Source organism: Rhinolophus sinicus, linkage group LG02 (genome assembly GCF_036562045.2).
Source record: "Rhinolophus sinicus isolate RSC01 linkage group LG02, ASM3656204v1, whole genome shotgun sequence".
Taxonomy (NCBI): domain Eukaryota; kingdom Metazoa; phylum Chordata; class Mammalia; order Chiroptera; family Rhinolophidae; genus Rhinolophus; species Rhinolophus sinicus.
The window spans coordinates 71,209,067-71,233,357 of NC_133752.1; the positions used below are offsets into that span (position 1 = coordinate 71,209,067).

Sequence of the window (24,291 nt, forward strand, 5' to 3'; positions counted from 1 at the left end):
TTCACACGGCATGATTGGTCAGTGAAGCAGTCAGTTTTAAGCAGATTGGGTGATTCGATCAATTGAAATAATCAGTGAGAAGGGAAGAATTGGGGTAATGGTTCTCGGTCATGGCTATACATTAGGATCACTGGGGAGTTTTATAAAGACACCAATATTAGAACCCCCCGCCCCAGGAATTGTAATTGATCTAAAGTACCTGGTAGGCTGGAGTTTTAAAATCTTCCCAGGTGATTCTATTATTCAGCCAAGGTTAAGAACCACTAGATAGGGAAACAAACCTGTAGATACAGTGATGATTTATTTAGCAGTATATCTTAAAAGCCTTAAAAATGTTCATTTTACTTGGTCCAGTTATGGAAAAGCAACACAATAGCATAAATGTGTGTGTGTGTGTGTGTGTCTATGCATTGAAAAGAGATTGGAAGAATAGCTACTAAGAGATTAGCAGTAGCGTTCTTTGGAGATAGAGTTGTGGGTTATTCTTACCTTCTTTTAATTTTGTTATATTTCAAAAAGTTTCTTCCTTGAACCTCTAGTGGTTTTGAAATTTTAAAAAGGAACTATTTCTATTTGATTCTAATAAAACTAAGAAGTATTTCATGGCTATCCATCATGTCCTCAACTGTGTATGTATAAATGGTGGAGGATACAAAAGACATGGTCTTGGGGAGATTGCAATCTAGTCAAAGAGACACAACCAGTGTCCGTCAGCACTCCATGTCATTGTGTAATGAAACACTGAGGTCCCAGGGTAAAGCAAGTGTAGTTCATGCTTGTTTGTTTGTCTTCTGTCTTATTTTTGTGCTGGATTGCTAACTGTGAGAGGGCGGAGTCTTAGCAGCCCCTAGCCTTGAGCCTTACGGTTGGTAGACTTTAGTAGTCATTCAAATGTTTATGGAATAAATGGATGAATGAGCTCAGAGAGAAGAGAGATTACTATGCGGCTTCACTAGAGATAGTGATGTTAGAGGCAGGCTTTGGGTAAAATGAGTTGGATTTGTTTGAACAGCAGCCACTCTAGGTGAGAGGCCAGCTTGGATACAAATTGTGGTAGATGTGGGTTTGACATGAGGACAGACAGCCTTGTCTAGCGCAGTGACCGGGTTTTGCTAAACCAAAGAAATCGAGCAGAGCAATAGCCAAAAGGTAGGCCTGGCCGTAGAGAGGGAGAAAAAAGAGGGTTTCAGTTATCCAATAAATAAATAATAGACAGCATTTCCTGCACATAGGAGCATCCACTCCCTCCCCCATTTTCATAACACAATTTTAAAGAAATGAAATATGATTCACAGGGAGGAAGGTTGTTTCCTTTCAATATGTTGAAAGAGAAGAGGAAGTGCATTTAACCATCAGAAACTAGCTAGAAAAGTAGGATTTTTGTTGGTATCATGCAGAAAGATTTGGCATAAGAGGCAAATATCTCTGTATGACACATTTTCAAACTGAGTGAGGAAGAACACCCTTTCCCAATATCTGAGCGTCAAGTAGTGAGTGCATCAAGGAGGGTTCATGACACCCAGCCCAGAAAGGTCTTGGAGAAACTCACACATTTCATAGTTATCCTAAGAGCTGGAATGGAATGTGCTTTGAGGAATGAAGGAAATGCTTCAAAATGCCATCTGGGAATGATTTCTACTTGAATGCCATGCCATCTTCTTCTAGCCCCAACACTCTGTCACCATGCTGAGCTGTGACAACCTCTGGACAGTCCTTAGGGTTGTGCAGACTTCACCAAAACTCACGGCACTGATATAAGACGCATCCAGGTGGCTAGAAAGCTAGGCTGATGCTTTTAAAGCCATTTGGAAAACCTCACTGGGCAGTCAGTTCCCATATTTAGAAACCCTCACCACCATGCAACCCACCCTTTCCCAGTTACCCTAAAAACATTTCCTAGTCAGTCCTGAAATAGAAAGCACAGTTGATCCGTAGCCTGGTTTCTCGTAAATGAGCAGCTAGACTATGGTTATTTCCAAGTGTTGTAAAAAGTAAAGATGATAATTCTGAATGGAACCAAGAGCTGCAGGGACCAACTGTTAACCAAAAAGAAGACACTTTCCCCCCAACCACCACCGTGACCACCACACATACACCCTAATCCATGGACAGTTGACGGAAAGCTCAAATCATCTGTAATATGGGAATTGTCTGCTCTCCCTCCCCCCAAAGTGTCCAGGGAAAAAAATCTTAGCGACCTCAAAGATTCCAAAGACTCAGAGAATGGATAAACTATCCTGACGTCTCTGTGAAGGATTGACCTGGCATGTGGACTGGGCCTGAGCCCTCAACCACCCCTCATTAACCACTGTCAACTGCACATCTGGTTTCAGGATTGGAATCTTTAGGCATCGCCCCGGGGAGCAGAGCTGGCATTTATCAGGCACTCCTGCCTATCAGCTGGACTCTTCCTGACAGTGGAGTCGGGTCTTCTAGCTGCTGGGGAGCCCTGGGATTGCATAGGCTTGTACCTGCAGGGGCTGCTGGGAGGGGTGGTGCTGAGGCAGCAGTTTGGGGGTGGCCTTTTGGACGCCCTTCTACAAGTGTGTCATGTGAGCACACACTGGGAAGACCTAAAACCACGAAAGTCCCCACCCAACTTGCTTCTGTTTCTATTAAATCTTTGGGCAAAACATAAGAAAAGGAAAAAAATGTAGCCAAATACCATAGTGAAGAGCATATTGTTTGAAGTTGCGACTGACTTTAATTCTGTCTCTGCCACTTGTGGGGTGACCAGCTCGTCCTGGTTTGCCTGGAACTGACCCAGTCTGAAAACTGAAAATCCCACATCTCAAGACCCTAGTCAGTCCTGGGTAAATGGTGGCTGTTGGTTACCCTACATTTAGCACCCCTCCCTGGGCAAGTGAACCTGTGTATTACATTTTCACATCTGCAAAATGGGGATAATAATCTCATTTCCCTCATTAGGCTGTTGTGAGGATTTAATGAGTACAGGGTAAAATACTTAGAACAGGCTGACCCATTTAAGGACCATGTGTGTTAGTTATTAATATTATTGTAAGATAACTGGGCAGTGATACACAGGGGCAACAACAAAATCTCAGAGGTATGTTCTACTTTGCTTTAGTGCTGTGTCACCTTGGATAAATTCCTTAACCTCTCTGTGTCATTTTCCCCATCTGTGAAATGGGGATAGCATAACCCTGCTGGGGCAGGGTTTGACAGGATAACTGCCATGCCTGGTGATAAAGACAAAGCACAGAACAAAAAACAGCTCTGCTGGTTTCTCTTATGACTTGTGATTAGCAGGAGAGATACACTCCTAACCAGCATAAGATGGTTAGGTCTGCCTAGGTCTGCCGCTTTTCTCCTGATAAATCCTGTTTTCCACCACAATGCTGTGTATTCATCCTGTGTATTGGGATAGGAACGCCTGGACTGAGGGGCTCCCCCTAGAGGAGGAATAAATCACCTGGAGGAGTCCACACCCAGACAGGATCATTTTAAGCTTCTGCCCATTAGAATGCTTGGGGCCACACCTATTTTCAGAGTTAATCAGGTTGTTTTCCTGAGAGGAAGAATGACTGGGAGACAGCAAGCCCAAGGGCATGAGAAGGCCACTGCAATTGCCTTCTCCACCCACTGACCCGCCCAGCATTCTCCACTGACAAATGGCCCTGTTTACAGTGCAGAAGTGAAGGCACAGGCCACTGGACGCTCCTGGCTCATGCCTGGCCACTGCAGCCTGAAGATGCCAGTTCGATGAAGATGCCAGTTCGATGAGAACAGGCCACACTAACCAGCCCATGCTGTTTGTAGCCCTCAGAGCAGCTACTCAGCTGGCAGTGAACACTGTCTGTAGTAAAGAGCGTAAGGTTGTGCATAACCTGCTTCCAATTTTTCTTGCTTTTTCCCTGCCTCCTACATTGCAGTCACCTCCAAATCATCAGCCACCAGGCTGCATGGTATCTTATCATCCTAGGGTACACACACATCTCAACTAAAAGCCTGCCTTGGGTTCAAATCCCAGCCCCTCCACTTAGCAGCTGTGTGAACTTGGTAAAGTTACTTAATCTCTCTGTGCCTTCCTTTTCTCATTAGCAAAATGGTGATGGGCTCTTCCTCATTGGGATGACGTGAGGACTGCATGAGTTAATACGAACGAGGCACGTAGAATAGTGCCTGGTCCATAATAAGTGTACCATGTTGGCTATAATTGTAAGCTCTACGTTTGAATTGAGATTTGAAGGACAGAAAGATGTAGCCACAAATTGTCTTACAGACCTAAATCTGTAAAATAAAAAAAAAATAAAAAGAGGCAGAAAAGGAGAGCCACTAACATTAGGTAAAAGAATATCACGACTTCCCTGCCTCCCCACCCCCAGAATAAAAATGGACACTGCAGCCAAGCCAGCTGTTTCTCATGCCCGCACAGTACAGTTGATCTCTCCCAGAGGGACATGGGCATCTTTGGTAAGCTCAGTCAGGTGTGCTCACTTAGGTTGACATTGGATCCTTTTTTTTTCTGAGCTGATTCTACCTTAAGAGCACCCTGTACCTCTCCCCACCTCACCCTGCCCACGTCAAGAGACTGGGGTTCCATCTGCCCAAAACTTGGCCTGTGCTTGCACATCGTTTTCCAGTTTGTTTTTAATTTTCCCTTTCTGGTATTCATTAACAAGTGAGCCAGGGGTTGGGATTGCTGGGGACATTTCCCCCCAGAGGTTTGGAGGCAGAAGATAGGGGCTAATGAGAGGAAGGAGTGTGTGGTTGGTGGTGATGTAAAAAGTCTAAGGGCTCTCCGGGGTGATGGCCTTTCAGGCTCAAGTTCATCCTCAGAGCCTCAACGGACTCCCAGAGGGTGGGCTTACCCAAGCAATGACCTCTTTTACTTATTAACTGATGTTTATTTCACCCATGACTACACAAAAGGACCAGTGACTTTTTTTTTTTCCACGTATGGTTTCTGCTAGCTATGTGAGTGGTCATGTAATTCGACCCCAGAGAACATGGGCTTTAACGTAGAGGGGGAGAAAAAGTAATCCAAACAAGGAAGAGTGACTTGACATAATGTTCTTAGACCAGAGAGAGGCCTTTAGAAGCTGCAGGTATAGTGAGTAAGATGTAGGAAATAATGATCCAATCTGAACTTAGAAAGTTCCCCAGTGAGTACTGTGCTCAGGACCAGCAGGCTGCCTGAGAATCAGAGCCGTTGTATTAATAGATGGTGTATTACTGTTATTTGAGTCTTTTCCAAGTAACATGGTCAGGACTTAATTAGCAAGGGTGTGTCCTGCTCAAGGGTGGGCTCAGGGATCTCAAATGGGACTGTTTTGGAAGATGATGACGGATGCATTTATTTTTTATCATACACAATGAAGATTTCTAGTGCTTTGCATTGAAAGGGTCATGAAATATTAGTAATGTATTTAAAAGATACAGCCTGCCTTCTTCCAAAACAAAAGGATCAAGGCATCCTGCAATGATTAAAACGTATCTGGGCCAGCGCAGTTAAAAGTATAAACAGAAAATATCTAATAAAAGGAGCAAGAAAAAACATAGCTGCTCCCAGAATCTCTCAGGCTGCTCTGACACTCCCAAGTCCCTGAGTGCTGTTTGTGCAGCGGTGAGGGTTTAGTGGTGAGCAAGACAAGTTGTTTACACTCAACGTAAGCTATTTCAATAGTCTATTTGGCGGAGGGAGGGAGGGGACAGTCATTTAAAAGGGAAACAAATAAGCAAATAAAGATACAAAATAATTTCCAAAGATTTAGGTGCTAAGAAAGTGAAAGTGGGTGACGGCGGGGTAGGAGTGGTGGTCCGCTTTCGACTGATGGGCATGGAGTTTCTGAGGAAGTGACGCTGAGCCTTCTGTTGTCAACTTCACCCTTCCTGCTCCCTCCTAGCCTCTCCTGTGTTGGCATCAGACTTCTCAGTGCCCACTTGTCTCTGCCCCCAAGGGCATGGCTTAGCCCTACGGAACCCCAGAAATGGGTGATAGGCTAGCAGTCCAGTGTCCTGGGTTTTATCCCCAGTACCACCCCCAGTATTTATTTCTCTTCTTCTTTGGTCTCACGTCAGCTATGTTTTCCCCCCGTCAGTGTCACTTGGGACAAATTCTGCACTGAATCCAATATTTCTGTCACCTACCATGCATTTGCATCCTTGGGGTCTTTGAATGTGGCATTCACACCCAGTTTGCTAAACCAGTGTCACTCATTTTCCTAGATGCAGCTCAGATTTCACCTCTTCTGAGAAGCCTTCCCTGATTCCCCCACGCAGAGTAATGAGTGGCCCCTTCCTCTGAGCTCTTCTAACACTTGGCTCGTACCACTAGCTCTCTCTGATAACGTGGCATGGCAGCTTTTCTGTTTTCGTGTCAGGTTCCTTGAGTGCCTACACTATGCAATATTTGTCTTTGCATCCATAGCATCTAGCATCATGCCTGATGTACAATAATTATGCTGGTTACTGCTTTTGGAGTTACTACGATAGTCCAGCTACTGTTAGGCACTTTGCATGAATCTTTAACCCTCACAATAAGTAAACATTATTATGTCCATTTTGCATCTGGGAAACAAGGGTCAGAGGAATTAAGGAACTTGCTCAAAGTGGCAGAGCTCCAAGGTGGCAGACCTAGGAGTCACACCAGGTGTTCTAAACTTGAAAGTCTGAATCTTTTCTGCTCTACTGTGCTATCTTTCTCACGAGCTCCCTCCCCCCCAACTCCCACCATAAGTGTTCGCTGATGGAAAAAAATGTATTTTAAAATCACTCTTAAAAAAACTCTGCTGTACCAACTTAATCTAGCAAAAGAGGATATATTATTACTCTTAGTCCCATAGTATGTATAATAGTTTTAAAACACAGATCAAATAAAATCCTACTAAGTTATTAGGGAAGTATATGAAAAAAGAAACAGAAATGAAAGAAATGTCTTACTTTCCCTCTTTAATTTTTGTCACCTGGAGTTGGAGCGTGGGGAAATGAAAAGGAAAATCATGAGCTTGCTGAGAGAGAAGGGAGACTGGGCAAGGGAGCATCAGCAAAACAATCCACCACAACAGTTATGTTATACGAGTTCCCTATCGGTGAATCCGTCAATTCCCAGTGTGGTAATTTCAATAAATAGAACACTAATAGAGTGGCTGCTGCTTAGTTCAATTTTGCACATTTGCTGAGTGCCTGCCCTAGGAGATATGTCTGGTATGCAGACTCTCTGAAAGGTACCCAGGTAAGCAAAGCTTTGTCCCTTTCCTCTAGTCCCCAGTACCCTGTGGAGTAAGACGCTCCCAGAGCTAACCAGTCAGCTGAGGAAGAGCTGATGTACCTTGACCTTCAGCCAGGAGTGACATGGGAATCCATCAGCTAACTCTTCCCCAGGCACCAATATGTGGAAGCCGCCTTGATCCTAGATGGATAAAGGTTTCAAAGTCTGGTTCTGTTGGCTTATGTATGGAACTAGACTCCACGCTCCTACCCTTTGGAGCTTGAATTCTATAGAGAAAAAAATAAGCAGGGAGGAGGTGTAGAAACAGGAGGTGTCAGAAAAACAGCTGCTGCTTTAAATAAGGTGGTCAGGGCAAGTGGATTTTAATCAGAGACTTGAAAGAGATGATGGAGCACAGCAGGAGGACATCTGGGGAAAGAGTGCTCCTGACAGGGGCAGGGGCATCAGTACAGCACAAAGCACCACAGCAGGAACGCGCTGGGCAGCAGTGAGGACCAGCAGGGGGTGCAGGAGCAACCGGGGGACAGGAAGTACAGGGCCTTGTGAGAATCATGTTTTAGTAAAAAGGCGAGCTCTTGTAAAAGGGTCCTCTGGCTGCTCTGTTGAGACTAGATAGGGAAGGGAAGTGAGTATAGAAACAGGAAACCTCTCAGGAGGCTGTTGCAATAATCCAGGCATGGATGATGGTGGTTTGGACCACGGCGGTGGTAGTGGAAGTGATGAAAAGTAGTAGAATCCTGTGTAGATCCTGCTGGATTATATTTGGGGTGTCGAGAGAAAGAAAGGAATCAGGGATGGCTCTGAGGGTTTTGGCCTGAAGAACAGGACAGATGTAAGGTGCTATTTAATAAAACGGGGAAGAGACCGGATGAGCTGGTTTGGCAGGGAAGGTTAGGGTGCTTGGATATGTGAAGCTCGAGAGTCCTGTGCAAAGGAGACACATAAGTGAAGATGTGGAGCGAGCATTTTGATGAGCCTGGAGTGCAGGGGAGGCTCCGGGTTGGAGGCAAGGCCATGCGAGGGGGGAAGGCATGGAACCCCACGGTTCGGTTTCAAATCTCTGCTCCACTTTGGGAACCTGGACAAAGCTTCTTCCCTTCTCACTTCCATACCCTCATCTGTGAAGCGGAGGTGGTTTAACTAATATCATAGGCCAGTTGGGAGGATAAAAGAAGACCACATATGTGAAGCATAATACAGCGCGTAGTAGGCCAATCGATGTAAGCTGTCCTCTTCCCAACCCCCTTCTGGGTCGCCAGACTGTGGTGATGTGGGCACGCATCGCATGCTTGTAGTGAGACCATCATCGAAACAGATCAGAGAAGGTCTGGAACATCAGCATGTGGATTTGGGACTCGATCCTGTAAGCAGTGGGAAGCATTTCCATGGGAAGGTTTTGCGTAAAAAGAAGTTATGTTTGGAGGGGTCACAATGGGTTGGATGAGAAAATGGGGAGGAAGACTGGGAGCAGGGAGAGAGGCTAGGGTGTGTTCCAAAGCCCTGGAGGTGTGGTGTCAGGAGGGCCAGGCTGGTGGCCCTGGAGAGGGAGATGGGTGCCAGGCACGCATGACTGAGGCCCACCCTCAGCCTACAGAGTCAGCAGCACCCTGACAAGGACTTTCTGTGGATTCCTGAGGCTCCCTGAGGCCTGTCTCCCAGTTGCCTCACTTGAGAACACAAAGGAGAGCCTGTCACTCGCTCGCAGGGACCATCTCTGCTGCAGCAGTCTCCCAGCCTGGCCCCTGGTACCCACTTTGAGCTAAGTTTCCCAGTCACTCATTCTGTTCACGAGCTGCTGAAGCCTAAGACCCAGCTGTTGGCAGGGAAACTTGCTTCCCCAGAGCCCCCGAATCTTAATTCTCTTTGCCTGAAAGTGAATACATCTATTAGTGTTAAATGTCTCCCTTTCCCATGATATAATAGCTTTGGGCAAGTAATTAGCTCTCCCATGAGTGAAAGACAAAGAGTTGAGAATTCAATCTTATTCTCTGCCTTGGATCAGAAATGAGGCTGGGGCAAATAATGAAAGGGACGCCCCTTTGGGCCATTTTCCCTATGCGTGCACCACACACACACACACACACACACACTCCCACAAATGGGGAGGGAGGGAGCTTGGGGAAAGAGTAAGAGGGTGGGAGTGTTGCTTGTGGAGGACTGAAAAGAGAGAAATCAGTCTGACTTACCCACACTGGCAGTTGTGGTTTTTTTTTAATTCCCAGAAGTTGGAATTTTCTCATCCCTTGAGATAGATCTGGCCTACAGATGTGTTTTGTTTGGCCGACACAACTGTCTTAAAAATTTTGAACTTGTTTCCAACTTTTAAAATCAAGAGATTTCACATTAAAAATTGAATTTCAGCTTCCAAATTGCTTGCTTCAGCAACACTGGCTGGTCTTTTTAAATTGAGGTATAATTGACATATAACGTATTAGTTTCAGGTGTGCAACATAATGATTCAATATTTGTATATATTACAAAATGATCACCACAATAAGTCTCGTTAATATCCATCATTGTACATAGATACAAAAATTTGTGTGTGTGATGAGAACTTTTAAGATTTACTCTTAGCAACTTTCAAATACGCAACACAGTATTATTAACTAGTCACCAGGCTGTGCATTATTACATCCCCGTGACTTACATATTTTATAAATGGAAGTTTGTACCTTTTGACCCCTCTAGCCCTTTCATCCCGTACCTCCAGCCCCCGCCTCTGGTAACCACCAATCTCTTCTGTTTCTATGAGCTTGGTTTTGGTTTTTTAAGACTTCACATATGAGATGATATGGCGTTTGTCTTTTTCTGTCTAAGTTCACTTAGCATAATGCCTTCAAAGTCCATCCATGTTGTCGCAAATGGCAAGATTTCATTAATTTTTATGGGTGAATAATACTCCATTGTGTGTGTGTGTGTGTGTGTCTGTCCTTTCCCTTATCTGTTCGTCCATTGATGGGCACTTAGGTTGCCTCCATAGCTTAGCTATTGTAAATAATGCTACGATGAACATGGGAGTATAGATACTTTTGCATTTGTGTTTTCAATTTCTTGGATAAATACCCAAAAATGGAATTTCTGGATCATCTGGTAGGATCATATGGTATTGAATTTCCCCGAAAATAAGACCTAGCTGGACCATCAGCTCTAATGCATCTTTTGGAGCAAAAATTAATATAAAACCTGGTCTTACATAACATAAGACCAGATCTTATGTTATATAAGAGCTGGTATTATATTATATTACATTACATTATATTATATTATTATATAAGACCTGGTCTTATATTATATTAAAATAAGACCAGATCTTATATTAATTTTTGCTCCAAAAGACGCATTAGAACTGATGATCCGGCTAGGTCTTATTGTCGGGGAAACACAGTAGCTCTATTTTTAATTTTTTGACGAAACACCATCCCATTTTCCATACTAGCTGCACCATTTTACATTCCTACCAACAATAAACAAGGATTCCCTTTTCTGCACACCCTCGCCAACACTTAGTTGTTGTCGTGTTGATGACAGCCATTCTCACAGGTGTGAGGTGATATCTCATTGTGGTGTTGGTTTGCATTTCCCTCATGATTAGTGATGTTGAGCATATTTTTATGTACCTGTTGGTCATCTTTATGCCTTCTTTGGAAAATTGTCTATTCAGGTTTTTTCTGCCCATTTTTAAATCAGATTGTTTATTTTTTTGCTATTGAGTTGTATAAGTTCTTTATATATTTTGGGTATGATTTGCTAATATTTTCTCCCATTCCATGGGTTCCCTCTTCATTTTGTTGATGGTTTCCTTCGCTGTGCAGAAGACTTTTAGTTTGACGTAGTCCCAATTGTTCACTTTTGCTTTTGTTTCCTTTGTCATCATATCAGATCCCAAAAAATCATTGCCAAGACTGATTTCAAGGCACTTGCCACCTGTGTTTTCTTGTAGGAGTTTTATGTTTTCAGGTCTTAACAGTCATGTCATTAATTCAATTTGAGGTAAGTTTTGAATGTGGTGTAAGATAGTGGTCCAGTTTTCATTCTTTTGCATGTGCTGTCCAGTTCTCCCAATACCATTCCTGAAGAGACTCTCTTTTCCCCATTGTATTTTCTTGATTTCTTTGTTGTAAATTAATTGGCCATATGTCTGTGGGTTTATTTCTGGGCTCTCTGTTCTGTTCCATTGATCTATGTGTCTGTTTTTATGCCAATACCATATTGTTTTGATTACTATAGCTTTGTAATATATGTTGAAATCAAGAAGTGTAATGCTTCTCTAGCTTTATTCTTCTTTATCAAGATTGCTTTGGCTATTCAGGGTCTTTTGCAGTTCCATACAAATGTTAGGATTGTTTGTTCTATTTCTATGAACAATGCCATTGGAATTTTTATAGGGATTGCATTGAATCTGTAGATTGCTTTGGGAGTACAGACATTTTAGCAATATTAATTCTTCTAATCTATAAACATGCAACATCTTTGCATTTATTTGTGTCTTCAATTTCTTTCACCAATGTCTTGAAAGTTTTTAGTGTGTAGGTCTTTTACCTTCTTGGTTAAATTTATTTGTACGTATTTTATTCTTTTGGATGTAATTTTAAATGTGATTGTTTTCTTAATTTCTCTTTCTGATAGACAATTATTAGTGTACAGAAATGATTAATGTACAGAAATGCAACATATTTTTGCATATTGATTTTTATATCCTGCAACTTCACTGAGTTTGTTTATTAGTTCTAACGGGTTTTTTGGTGGAATCCGTGAGGTTTTCTATATATAATATGTCATCTGCAAAGAGTGACAGTTTTACTTCTTCCTTTCCAATTTAGATGTCTTTTATGTCTTGCCTAATTGCTTTTAGGCTGGTTTTCTTGAGACAATGACCAGCAAAGTCTGCCGGCTGCTGCGCCCTTAAAGCACCGCTCTCCATAGTCCCCACCCAGCCTGACCTCCCTCATTTCCTCACCTGACTAGCATATGAGTTTGCAAGCCTGGTTTAAAATAGGATCAGACTGGGCAATTAATGAACTCAATGTGAGGAGCTGACTCGCTGTTTACCTAATTCAGAAATGAACTGAGAAAGAAAGAATGTGAGGGAAGTTAGATCAAAGGGAAATTGTGTAGTTATATAGACTGCTATACGGGTATTGAGGCTCACTTTCTTGTGGACCACTTTTCTTCTCCTCTCATAAGTACATAGTTCACCGTCAGAAGGGAGCCCTCCCCTGCAAACCAGCTTGTGTTGCCCGGTTGGCTGAACTCGGCGGAGAACTCTCCATCAGAGTCTCTGTAAATTATGCCTGGGGTCCATCCTGCTCAAGTCAACTTCCATTAGTATCAAAGTCATGGACTCAGGAATTTTTTCAAGAAAGGGGTTCCTTATCTCTTCTTGCTCCCCACGCTTGCAAAAACAAAAATTCTGTGGTATACCCAGTGTCAACCTTCTCATATGAAGACTGACTTGCCCTCCACTCAGTTTAATATGGGAGCGTAGGATGTAGGAGCTTTGTTATTAACAACAAAACAGAACAAAACAACAACTAAAACCAAAGGATTTTCAGACTTGCTTTGTTGAACAGCATGTCAAAAGTACTTGGTTGGTTTGAAAAAATGGTTTTTCACGTTCCTTATGTTCATCCTTCAAGTTCATGGCCGTCGCCCATCACCACCTGAGAGTACTTAGCACTCAGGATAACTAAAAGGAAGAATAAATCCTGCTTGCTTTGAACACAACCCAGGGTTCACCGTAGGTCCCTGTACTGGCTAATGCTAATCAGCTCTTCCCCTCGCCTCCCCTCTTCTGTGCTAGTAAATCAAGAGGTCCCAGCATTAGTCAGCACAAAAGAGATAATTAGTAAGTACAAGCTGCTACCTTCATGGATCACTCTGTGCCTCAGATTTAAACTAAGCCAAGAAACTGGAGCAAGCACCATTACACAAGTATGAGTTGCTTTAGCAGCACCTTTTTTATTTTTATTTTTTTACCAAGGCTTATGAGTCTGAACGTTTAAATCTATATTCTGTACCCTCTCCAGATGTTGTAAGGATAGCCGCGATATGAGGCCATAGGGAAGCCTTACTTAGGCATTTTATGAGGTTTTTCCTCACCTGAACTCAAATGTCTCCTTAGAACTCCAAGGATTTGAAGTAGCAATGGGTTTCTTAAGGGTATAGTCTTGGGATTCAGATATTTTTAAATACGGTAACCCTCCTCACAAATGTGGCGGCAGAATAGGATGCCACCTTTTCCACTAGGATATGCTAGGTCCCCTCAGAAAGCCATGGTTTGTGCCTTTGCCAGCCATTTGTCCAATTGGAAAATTCATTTCCTGCTCTGGCAGGGCACATGGTCAAGGGCAAGGGCACTGCTGAGACACTTTCCAGTCCAACTAAATAGTCTAGGAACTTCCTTCCCATGCGTTGCTAACCAAATACTGCTGGCTTGTATAGAAGTGTTCCACTCATGTATTTATGACTTGGGAGCGGCTCAAATGCATGCTGGCTTTTATTTTTTCCATCACACAGTGTTTCTTTCAATTTTTGAGTTTCCCATATCAACCACTTTGCTATTTTTAAGCAGAACAATTCTAATCCAATGTAACTAATTAGAAGAGTAAAACCTCATCAGTTCAAACAGGGAGCCTGAACCCTTACAGTGGGGGAAAGACCCGCGTTAGAAGCTGCTAGCTACACTCTATGGCAAGAGTGTGGGGTTGTACCATCCAAGTCCGTTTCTACTAATAGTAAAACCACATCTCAGCAAATTGAAGATGCCATAAGAAATATCATATTTTATGTACCAACAAGAAATTTTTAAAATCTGCCACTGGTTAAATTATCTCACTACCTTGAAAGATATCTCTGCCATGTGTGGATGGGTCACATTGTTTGGCTTTTGAAATCCATTCACACAAATGTGGTGACCTCTCCTGCCCTCTAGTTGTGTTGTTTGGCATGAAATAGGTCTATCCTTTTTAATGATCTCAGTAACAAACTCTAACACCACTTTTCATCTCGGTGGGGGGTCGGGGGAGTATCTTTCTTTCTAAGCAAATAAAGCATTTGCTTGTCTCTTGCAAGAAAATGTGGAATATTTGTCTTCCTTCTAAGGATGAATATTTATTTCACCAATATCAAATTTACATGCCACTGCCCTGTTTTTGAGACTTTCTATATATATGCAGTAACTTTTCATTTTAACACTGAATCATAATGTAATCTTTTCTAAGACATTTAATGGCAGTTAAACTCAATGGCATAGTACCAAGAATGGATGCAACTCAATGGAAGTGACAAGTTGGATACCGGTGACCGTGTTTGCCATGCTCGGGTAGTGGCATCTGCATGGTGACTGCGGCTTGGCAACAGAAGCTATATAACCCCATTAATCACCCAAGCATCCTAACCTGAGAGATGTTAAAGTATGACTAAACTGGCATTTTAGAATGGATGGATTATGGAAGGAGCTACCATCTATTGAGAACTTACTATCTATCTGGCAAGGTACTAAACTATTGACAAGACTTAATGTCAGCCAGACCTCACAGCAGCCCAAGAGGTATGTGCAGATTAGGAACTTTAACCACGTTAACAAAATTGTCCCAGGTCACACAGCTAGGTAAGCTTCACAGCAAGGATTCTGAGCCAGACAACAGGCCCTTCTAGCCCCAGGCTCTATAGTTCTCGGGGCCATATAAATCCTGCCTGCATATTGACTGCAGACTGCCATTTCATTTTCAGATGGGTTATTTATTTAGCTCGTCACTTCTCAGCCTTTTGGCTGAGACCAAGTGTTTAAAATACTTCAGACATATAAGGTTTCTATAACGAATTGATAAAAATAATTTATAATATGCATATTCATTATATGCAAATAGCCACATCTTAAAAGGGCTCACCCATATTATTTCTGCCTTCACAACAACTGTGGAAGCCAGTGTGGCTGTCTGTGGCTATTTCCTAACCAAAGCGCAATGAGATAGTTAAATCACCATTTTCTGACCAAAACCCTACCTAAGAGCTGAAACGACTCGCCCAGTGGCACATGGAAGTACATTCATAGCAAAATATGGACCTAGATCAACTCAAACCTTGGTCTCCTGGCCCTTGGGCCTGCTCTTTAACACAGATGGTGAATGGGTATAGACCATTATGGTGTTTTGTTTTGTTTTTCTAAAGACTGTGGATGTTGTTTTACTCTCCCAGTATTAGAAGACATGACAATGAATGAAATTTTTCAGTACGTAGGAACCCCCAGGCCCTCGTCCTGGCCACTCTGAGACCAGCCTAGAGGTGAACAAGGAAAGTCGGCGAGCCTGCCTCTCGAGAACAGTGGTGCTGAGTAAACTCCTGTGGCTTTTGGTGATGTTGACTCTGTTTCCATGGACAGTTAAATATGGCATCTGGGAGGAGCTTTGAATTTATGTTCAGTGCTTTGGGAGCTAAACCCAAAAGAGAGGACTGAGTGTGTGACTAAGCACTTTCATGGTCAAAATAAACACCAGCAAGAAGGAATTACCAGGTCCAAATTGTTGAAGATCGCCAGCCTCAAGCCTTAGTCTCATAGATGCCATGACAGCTTTCATAGCTTTGCATTCCAGAGGCCAGTGTAGAGATTGCTTTAAGAGAATGCAGTAAGCATCTTTTAAAAATTGTTTTCTCTAATTATCGTTTCATTTGGTTGGCAAGCGTATATGAGTATATACATATGAAAAGGGAGGTGGATATAGGGGTGAGCAAATCAAGACCTGTGTAGCAAGCATGCCTATGTGAAGAAGCCTGGTTACTCACGCACAAAGCCAAAGCCATTTCTCACGTCCACTGGTTTTGTTACAGCTGTAAAGGTGCCTCCCACTATGGCCTGACCAAAGACAGGAAGAGGTGCTCTCAGGATGGCTGTCCAGATGGCTGTGCAAGCCTTACAGCCACGGCACTCTCCCCAGAGGTTTCTGCAGCTGCCACCATCTCCTTAACAACAGACGAGCCTGGCCTAGATAACCCTGCCTATGTGTCCACCGCAGAGGATGGTCAGCCAGCAAACAGTCCATCGGACTTTGGCCGGGGCAACCGAATTAGGGGTGAGTCAAATGGCTGGTTGTCTGGGAACGGGCTCTTTGCTTTGAGATAGCCCTCTGTGGAATACTCAGTGTGGAAAGTTCTCGAAATGTTGTGTTGTTGTTTTTTTAAGGAGAAATCACTCTGGTAGTTTTGGCAGCAACCTAAGTCCAATTCTCCAAACTGAAATGAAAGCATGAGTACCTCAGATCATTAAAAATGTGTGTAATCTGCCTTGGCGAAAGGGGTTGAAGCTAGACCTAATTCATCACTCCTGCAATGTCAGTACTTTCCCGTCCGTGCTGCTCAGGAAAAGTGCTCTTATATTCAGTCCATCCCGGGAAGAAAGAAAAGCAGATTTTTAAATAAGCCATATATATTTCATTGCAGAAAACTTAGAAAATATACATAACCAAATTCTATCACCCTACCATCTAGAAGTAATCACTGTTCATGTTTTATTGCGCATGTCTTACCAGATGTGCATAAAAGAGGATTTCTGTGAATGTGTAGCTACTGTTCCTTACTTCTCTCTTTTCCTCAGCACGGCCCTTTGAGCGATCCTCTATCAGAAGCAGATCTTTTAAAAAAATAAATCGAGCTTTGAGTGTTCTTCGAAGGACAAAGAGTGGAAGTGTAGTTGCCAACCAAGCTGACCAGGGTAGAGAAAATTCTGAAAACACGACTGCCCCTGAAGGTAAAAGAATTCTCTGCAGACTGGGAATGGGCTGGCCCTCCAGAATGACTTCAGGGGTGATGGCAACTTAACCCCCACTGACTTTCTATGACAACTCTCTTCCCAAGGGTATAAAATAGTTCTGATCTTGGTTAGCTTACTTCTCACATTAGTAACTACAGGCAGAAAGTATAGCTATCTGTTTACATAGACGGAGGGAAAAGGTGTTACCTTCAGGTACTAGCTTAATGCATATAAAGAACAATTATAGTTAATAAGTGGAAGGCAGTTAGAACAGTGCTGGTGCAGCAAGCCCATGTTGTTCAAGGGTCAACTGTCAATGTTATATAAGTATTTATTCTTATTATGACTATGGCGTGTGGTTCTGAGTGTTTTCCATGCATTAACTCATGTAATCCTCACAACTTGAAGTCGCTGCTGTTATTATCCCTGTTTTACAGGTGAGGAAACTGAAGCTTAGGGAGGTTCCTCAGCTTGCCCCAAATTACCTTGCTAGATGTTGAATCAGGTAATGTGGCTCTAGAATCCATGCGGAGTTGTTATTGGATCTTAGATCCTGTGAGTTTTCCCCAGTATAAATGGAGCTGAGGAAACACTGTTCTTTCCTTCATTTTATATTAGCACTTTGGGGCACTAATAATAGCTACCCTCTCAAAAAAAAAAAAAAAAAAAACTTGAACTTTTCCTGTGTCGCAGCTAGTGTTCTAAGTCATTTAGATATCACAACAATGCTAAGGGATTATCATGTTCATTTTACCAATGGGGAAATGAGACCACAAGAGATTAGGTAACTAGCCCAGTCACCCAGCTAGAAAATGGCAGACCTAGGATTTTAACTCGGGTCCTCTGGCTTCAGAGCCCTTCCTCTTAACCACTGGTCAAACCACTGTCCTTAGAATGCCTTTAGAGAATTTAGAGCAGTCTTATAAGATCTCTTCTTGCTTGCTTATTACCTCTCACCCTGTATACACACACTCACACATGCACACATACACAGATTTCTTGGTCTAACTATTCTGAACTTATTACAGTCCTGTGAATACTGCCTTTTGCTCACTTCCATGCTGTTGTCCAGCCTGCATTGCCACTCTCCTTTAGCTGCCCTTCTAATGCCTCCTCCCAGGTTAAGCATAGGCTTTGCCTCCTCCTGGAAGCCTTCCCTGATTCCCTCAGTCCCCCACTCCTTCGTGTTCTTGAAGCACCTGTATCTCTATTATAGCAATGATCATCTTTAATTGTAACTATACCTATAAGGATAAGGGTTCTTTTTCTGAGTCTTTGTATCTGAAGGCCAAACACAAACTCTGGTGCATAATAGTGTTTGCTGAATGTTTGTGCAATGATTAAGTGAAAGGATCAGAACTTCCTTTCTGCCAGTCTTCCCTTATTAAAGCCTCCTTAATTATACTCTGTATACAGTTTTCTCCTGCCTGAATGATTTATTTGCATGTTTATTGCAGAAACAATTTTAATAAGAGATTAGTATGAGTAAGGCACTAACCTAGACTATAATTTTATATAAAGACTACAAAAGCCAGTCCTGGCTTCACACAAGACTAAAATAGAATAAAATGCCAAAGAATGAGGTATAAATAAATGACAGTGGCAGCCATAGGGAGAGCTGCATCACTTCCAAGTAGAGCAATGTAATCCATGTTTAAGGAATGATTTATGATCTGGATGGGCATTGAGATTTTCACTGTGTTGGAAAGTAGAGGGAGATAAGGTTAAGGTCAGATTAGAGAGGGTCCTGGATGTCATTTAGGAGTCTGGACTTGATTGGGAGCAGTGAATTTACTTGAAAGCTTTTGCGTAGAGTTAGTGCAGGATTGGAGCTGTGTTTCAGGAAAATGAAGATGGCAGCCGTGTTATATGCGCAGGGGGCTTAGAGTAGGGGAGAATGGATTTCCTTCCATGCTCCAGGAACCTATTACTCTGGAATAGGGTGAGGTGTTTAAATTCAGCGGGGCTGGTAGTGATGCCTGGTGAACTCTCACAGTATGGTTCATCCATCCTTTTTTATATCAGTAAAGAGACTGGCTCTACCATTTATCCGCTGCATGACGTTGGTCAGATTACATAACTTCTCTAAGCTTCAGTGTTTCATCATCTAAAAAAACAGGGATAATAATAATCTACTTCATAGGATTGTGAGGACTAAGCAAAAAATTGTGCATGCAAATTGTTTAGCTCAACACCCAGCATATAATAAACTCTTAGTAAATAACATTATATCCTGTAGTCCTTGAGTGAAGACAGAATATTGAACCATTTCATTTCTTTCCAGAACAAGACAAGTTTGGCAGTTTAAACATTACTTTAACTCTTCATTAGGGTCTCACTGGTGTGGCTGTTATTAATATCGTTTACAAGTGTGACTGGGTATGTCTTTTGGACTATCAAATCAAACATCCTTCCTTGAGTGGTTTAGGTTTGGGAGTGTGGTTTTTGTAAATCTGTTGGGAGGGAGGGTGGAAAGGGAGTGGGGAGGAGAGAGAAAATCTGCAGCTTTGATGATTATTTCCAAATCCTTTTTTGCTCGGAATAATTTTTTTTTAATTTCCATTCCCTTGTCACCAGACCTGTTACAACAAATACTTGTGGTATACCCTACTTAATGTAATCAGACTAGTTTAAACATTAATTGAACTCAATCACCCCAGTGCTGTTAGCACCAGGAACTGACAGATTAAGACGGCTGCCCACAGCCTCACAGCAAAGCCAATCACTTACTTTAAATTAAATCCCAGTGAAGGTTAAGGACCCACATTTACAATGCCTCTGGCTTCCTCTGGCTGCTAAACTGCTTTGTTTTTCATGTTCTACAATACTTAGAAATAACTTTAATTATTTCTGTATTATTCCTAGAGAGTTGAGTACTCATTAATGGACTCAGTTCGTTAGGGAAAATGGACTAAGGTCATGGGTTTTGAAAAGAGTCACAAAGAGTGTATTATGCAGAACCAGGCTTGTCGTCTTCCCAAAAGACATAATTAAGAAGAATCTTAGGGTAGAGGCAGCTGTCAGCAGCTATAGGACACAGAAGCATCTCCATATTCCACATTCAAACTCAAGCCTCAAGCAACTCAGGAGGGGTGTTTCTTCCACTGAACTAGGTGTAGTTTGGCCAGCGTTTAATGGTGACCCTCTGCGTACTTCTATTCAAACTGAGGTAGAGAACAGTGCCAGTCAGTGCTACTTGCTTAAGGTGTATAGGACAGGTCCCCTATGGGACTGTCCCCTGGCTGTGAACCCCTGGCTTCAGGGAAACCTGAGGGATGTGACAGGAGGGCGGGTCATGACCAGCTTCAGTTCTGACCTGGCTCTGAGGGCCACCTACCTTTGCGACCTCCAACCAGTCATCTCACCTCTCTGAGCTCAAGTATCCTCACCTGTAAAATAAAGGTTTGACTTGCTATCAAGCTACACAACTGCTAGAGCAGGTCTCCTATGTGGGGGCCTGGTGGGGTGGCAGTGGGGAGGGCATGAGCTACTTCATGGGAAAGAAGAGTCCTCAGTTAAAAGATAAAGCTTAAAAACACCAGCCTAGAGGATCTCTGAGTGTCCTATTAGTGATTCAGTGACTCACTAATAGTGAATTAGTGATTCAGGCAGATCAGGGACAAACCTCTAAAAGCTGCCACCCAGGCCTGGGCCTCTTTTCTTGACCATGGATCAGGCTGTTTGACTTCCTTTATTGACAACAGTGTCTGGTAGAGAGGACTGGTGAGTCCCTATGCCTGAAAAGCAGGAACTTTCAGGAAGAAATCTTCAAAATGATCTGAAAGGACACAAGAGCAAGTTATTATATTTTATCCCTCGATAAGTAAGTGACAAAACTGCAGTCCATTCCATGAAGACCAGTCATTCCTTCATTCCTATTCACTCAGTAAACATCAGCTGAAGTGTCCTGTGTGTGGAGAGCTACAGAATAGCCAGAAATTATGTCCTGAAGGATCTTCGAGCCCAGTGGGGGATGGAAGCAGCAGGCATGAATAATAATAATAGAAGTTTGAGTGCTGTGAGAAATAGAGAGAAAGCTTTATGAGAAATGGGATGTTTAGAGAGAGCAAGGAAAGATGGATCAGGGCAGAGTTTAATTGGAAGGGATCATTTCATGCAGGCCTTGAAGAAAAAACTGGGTTTAGTACTAGAATGAAAAACATTCCAGGCAGAGAAACTTATGCTGGCACGGAGGCAGGAAAATGGAAAACATGTATGAGGAACAATGCAGTTTAGTTTGGCTGAAACCAAAGTTTGGCAAAAAAAAAAAAAAAAGAGTGGTTGGAACTGTGCGTTGGGTGGGCGTCTTAAATAAATACCGTCTTGGTCCATTTTAGTCTTTCCAAGGTTGTATCACCTGATTCCAGATGGTGAAATTACCAGCATTAGGATCAATCGAGTGGATCCCAATGAAAGCCTCTCCATTAGGCTTGTGGGAGGCAGCGAAACCCCACTGGTCCATATCATTATCCAACACATTTATCGTGATGGGGTGATTGCCAGAGACGGCCGGCTCCTGCCAGGAGACATCATATTAAAGGTAGAGACTGCGGCGGTGGGGTCATGAAAAGGGGATTAATAAAAATCACTTTAGAGCAAATTATTGGATGGGTGGATAGATGCATGGGTGGATGGATGGATGAAATACTAAAATAAATGTGGAGTAGTCTCTTTCCATAGTTACTGTTGTTACGCTCTTCATCTGAGATTTGTAATTTAATTGAGATAGGCTTTTGTCCCTCTCTTTCTCATTCTTTCACTCTCCTTTCTTGCTGTACATAAATATGTCTTTCCGTCTCTATCATTTTGTCTCCGTCTTCCCCCCTTCCTCTTTCTTCTCCCCTCTGGCTTCTTCTATCCTCTCCCCTTCCATTTCTCCACCTCCTCTTTTTCTCCTCTCTCTTCCTTCTCCTCCTCCTCTCTCTCCTTTCTACTCTGTCCTCCTACTTTAAGTAACAATAACACAAAATGACGTAAAACTGGAGCATATCTTAAACTGTCTTTACAGTAGATTAATGGAACATTTTGTATTTTATTTAATCACTCTCATTCGCACACCACTCTAAAGTAAATTTCCTGTAGCTTAATGGCCCTCCCTGAAAAAAAGTAATCCCTACGCTATCCCCTCCAACCCCCAGACATTCCAGGGGAGACAGGTGGTGGAACAGAATACCTTAGGCAATACTCTCCTCTGAGGGGAAGAGCAGAAGGGAGGAATTTTCAGAAGAGAAAGGATAAAGAAAATGTTGTTTATCAGACAGAAGTCAAGCATGTGCCAAAAGTGACAAGAAATCCCTCCCTGGTCATATATTTCCTGTCTGATATTCAGATGACAGTTTCATCCCATTACTTCTCTGAGGAGCCAGCTCCTGACACATCATGAGCTGTTTCTTTGGCAACAAGTGCTTATTCTTTGGAATACGAGGAGAAAGAATTTAAAGGAGTTATCATAGAAACATTGAAATTCCCATTGGCCTTTGAGGGTGGAGTACAGCAGGACCCATCAACCTCAAGGGACAGTCAGTGGTGCAATCGGTGACATGCTACATGGTGTCCTCCTAGTTCTAGTGGAAACTATGCTGCCTGGGAGGGTTACATAATACAACATTTTGATTCTTATGGCCTTCAATTGGCTCTTGCAAACAAAAGAGCTGCCAGGACTGTTTAGCAGGCGACCCTGACCTTTTCTTGGCCTGGATGTGATGGGGGAAAGCAGACACAGGATAAAATGACAGAGCAGAGCAAGGTCTTTAAGCTCCCTAGTGGCACAGACAAATGTGGAGCCTTGTCTGTTCAGGAAGGAGCCTCTGTCTACCCCTGTAGAGGCAGCAGAGAACCAGCAACTGTACACTGCAGGAAGACCTTTAAAATCTCCCTGCAAAGCTCTTCTAACAGTTGGCTGCAAGTACAGGAGCTCTTACCAAACCAGAGAAATTCAAGAAGGTCGGTTCTCTTCTGTGGGGCCTCCCTCCTTAAGCACAGAGTGCAGGGCTGCTGGGAGATTGTTTTCTTCCAGAGCAGTGACGACCACTAGGGGCCATAGCCTTCAGGCTGGGCCTGACTAGCCAGCCAGGGTAATTAAAAGCAGAAAGCCCATGCAGATCAGTCCCGCAGGTCTTTAATGAGGCACAAATGAGAGGGCTGAGCTTGAGGACATTTAAGTAGCATCATAAAATGATCCAGCCTTTCAATAAAAGGCCTGGAAACTTCTATTCACATCAATTTGTTTGAAATTGCAGAGATTTTTTTTTTTCTTTTTTGAGAACATGCGTAAAAGACCTTTCAGGCAACCACCATGAAACCTGATTCTCTCTCTCTCTCCTCTCTCTCTCTCTCTCTCTCTCTCTCTCTCTCTCTCTCACACACACACACACACACACACACACACACACGCACAGAGTAGTGAGCGCTTTAAATTCTAATGTGGGTGACCCAGGGAGAAAAATTCATTTGGAGATTTTTGGAAGGAAAATGTCAACTCAGTCTTAACTAAACAGTGCTTTAATGTAATCATTTGAGCTCAAAGGAAAATTTTTTCTCTTTCGCCTTTTTCTATTTTTCCTTCCTTTTCTCCACCCCCACCCCCAACTGAAAAAACAAATTTGGCAAGAGAAATGAAAGTTAGGATTGTGTAAATAAATTTTGGGGTGGGTGGGGGTGCTATGTAAGGACAAGATTGAAAAAAGATGGTGTCCACTGAGAGACCTGAAAAGATGGTGCAGGTGACACTCAAAGAAGGGTGTGAAATAATGTTGAAAGATGGATATATTTGGACACCGGATAAGCTGACAGAGTAGAGTGGCCTTACGGAAGGGTCTTGGTGATTCTGTGGGCCTGGGCATTCTAGGAAGAGTCGTGGCAGGTAGAGCTGACAGCTGGGTCCCCTCCCCCAGGTCAACGGGATGGACATCAGCAACGTACCTCACAACTACGCCTTGCGCCTCCTGCAGCAGCCCTGCCAAGTGCTACGGCTGACTGTGCTGCGTGAGCAGAAATTCCGAAGCAGGAACAACGGGCAGGCACTGGATACCTGTGGACCCCGGGAAGACAGTTTCCATGTGATTCTCAACAAAAGCAGCCCTGAGGAGCAGCTTGGAATAAAACTGGTGCGCAAGGTGGACGAACCTGGGGTGTTCATTTTCAACGTGTTGGATGGTGGTGTGGCGGCCCGACATGGTCAGCTGGAGGAGAACGATCGTGTGTTAGCCATCAATGGACATGACCTTCGATACGGCAGCCCAGAAAGTGCAGCTCATCTGATTCAGGTAGGTCACAGATGATTCTAAGATCCTCAGCATGAGCAAGAATGCCCATCACCCTGACCTGTTTACTACCACACGTGACATACAGGGCC

The 24,291-nt window shown here is 43.1% G+C and overlaps 1 protein-coding gene across 4 annotated transcripts in view; it reads left to right on the forward strand.

The window, feature by feature from the left end:
• LNX1 (ligand of numb-protein X 1) overlaps positions 1 to 24,291 on the forward strand; it is a 108,875-nt gene that overhangs the window by 60,940 nt on the left and 23,644 nt on the right. For 2 of the 4 annotated variants that reach the window (XM_019740121.2, XM_019740125.2), the window contains 4 exons: positions 16,019 to 16,260; positions 16,782 to 16,934; positions 21,275 to 21,477; positions 23,831 to 24,202. In XM_019740121.2, the coding sequence (XP_019595680.2) occupies positions 16,019 to 16,260; positions 16,782 to 16,934; positions 21,275 to 21,477; positions 23,831 to 24,202 (970 nt within the window). The remainder of the gene's footprint in view (positions 1 to 16,018; positions 16,261 to 16,781; positions 16,935 to 21,274; positions 21,478 to 23,830; positions 24,203 to 24,291) is intronic. The other 2 variants (XM_019740122.2, XM_019740123.2) reach the window with 2 other exon arrangements.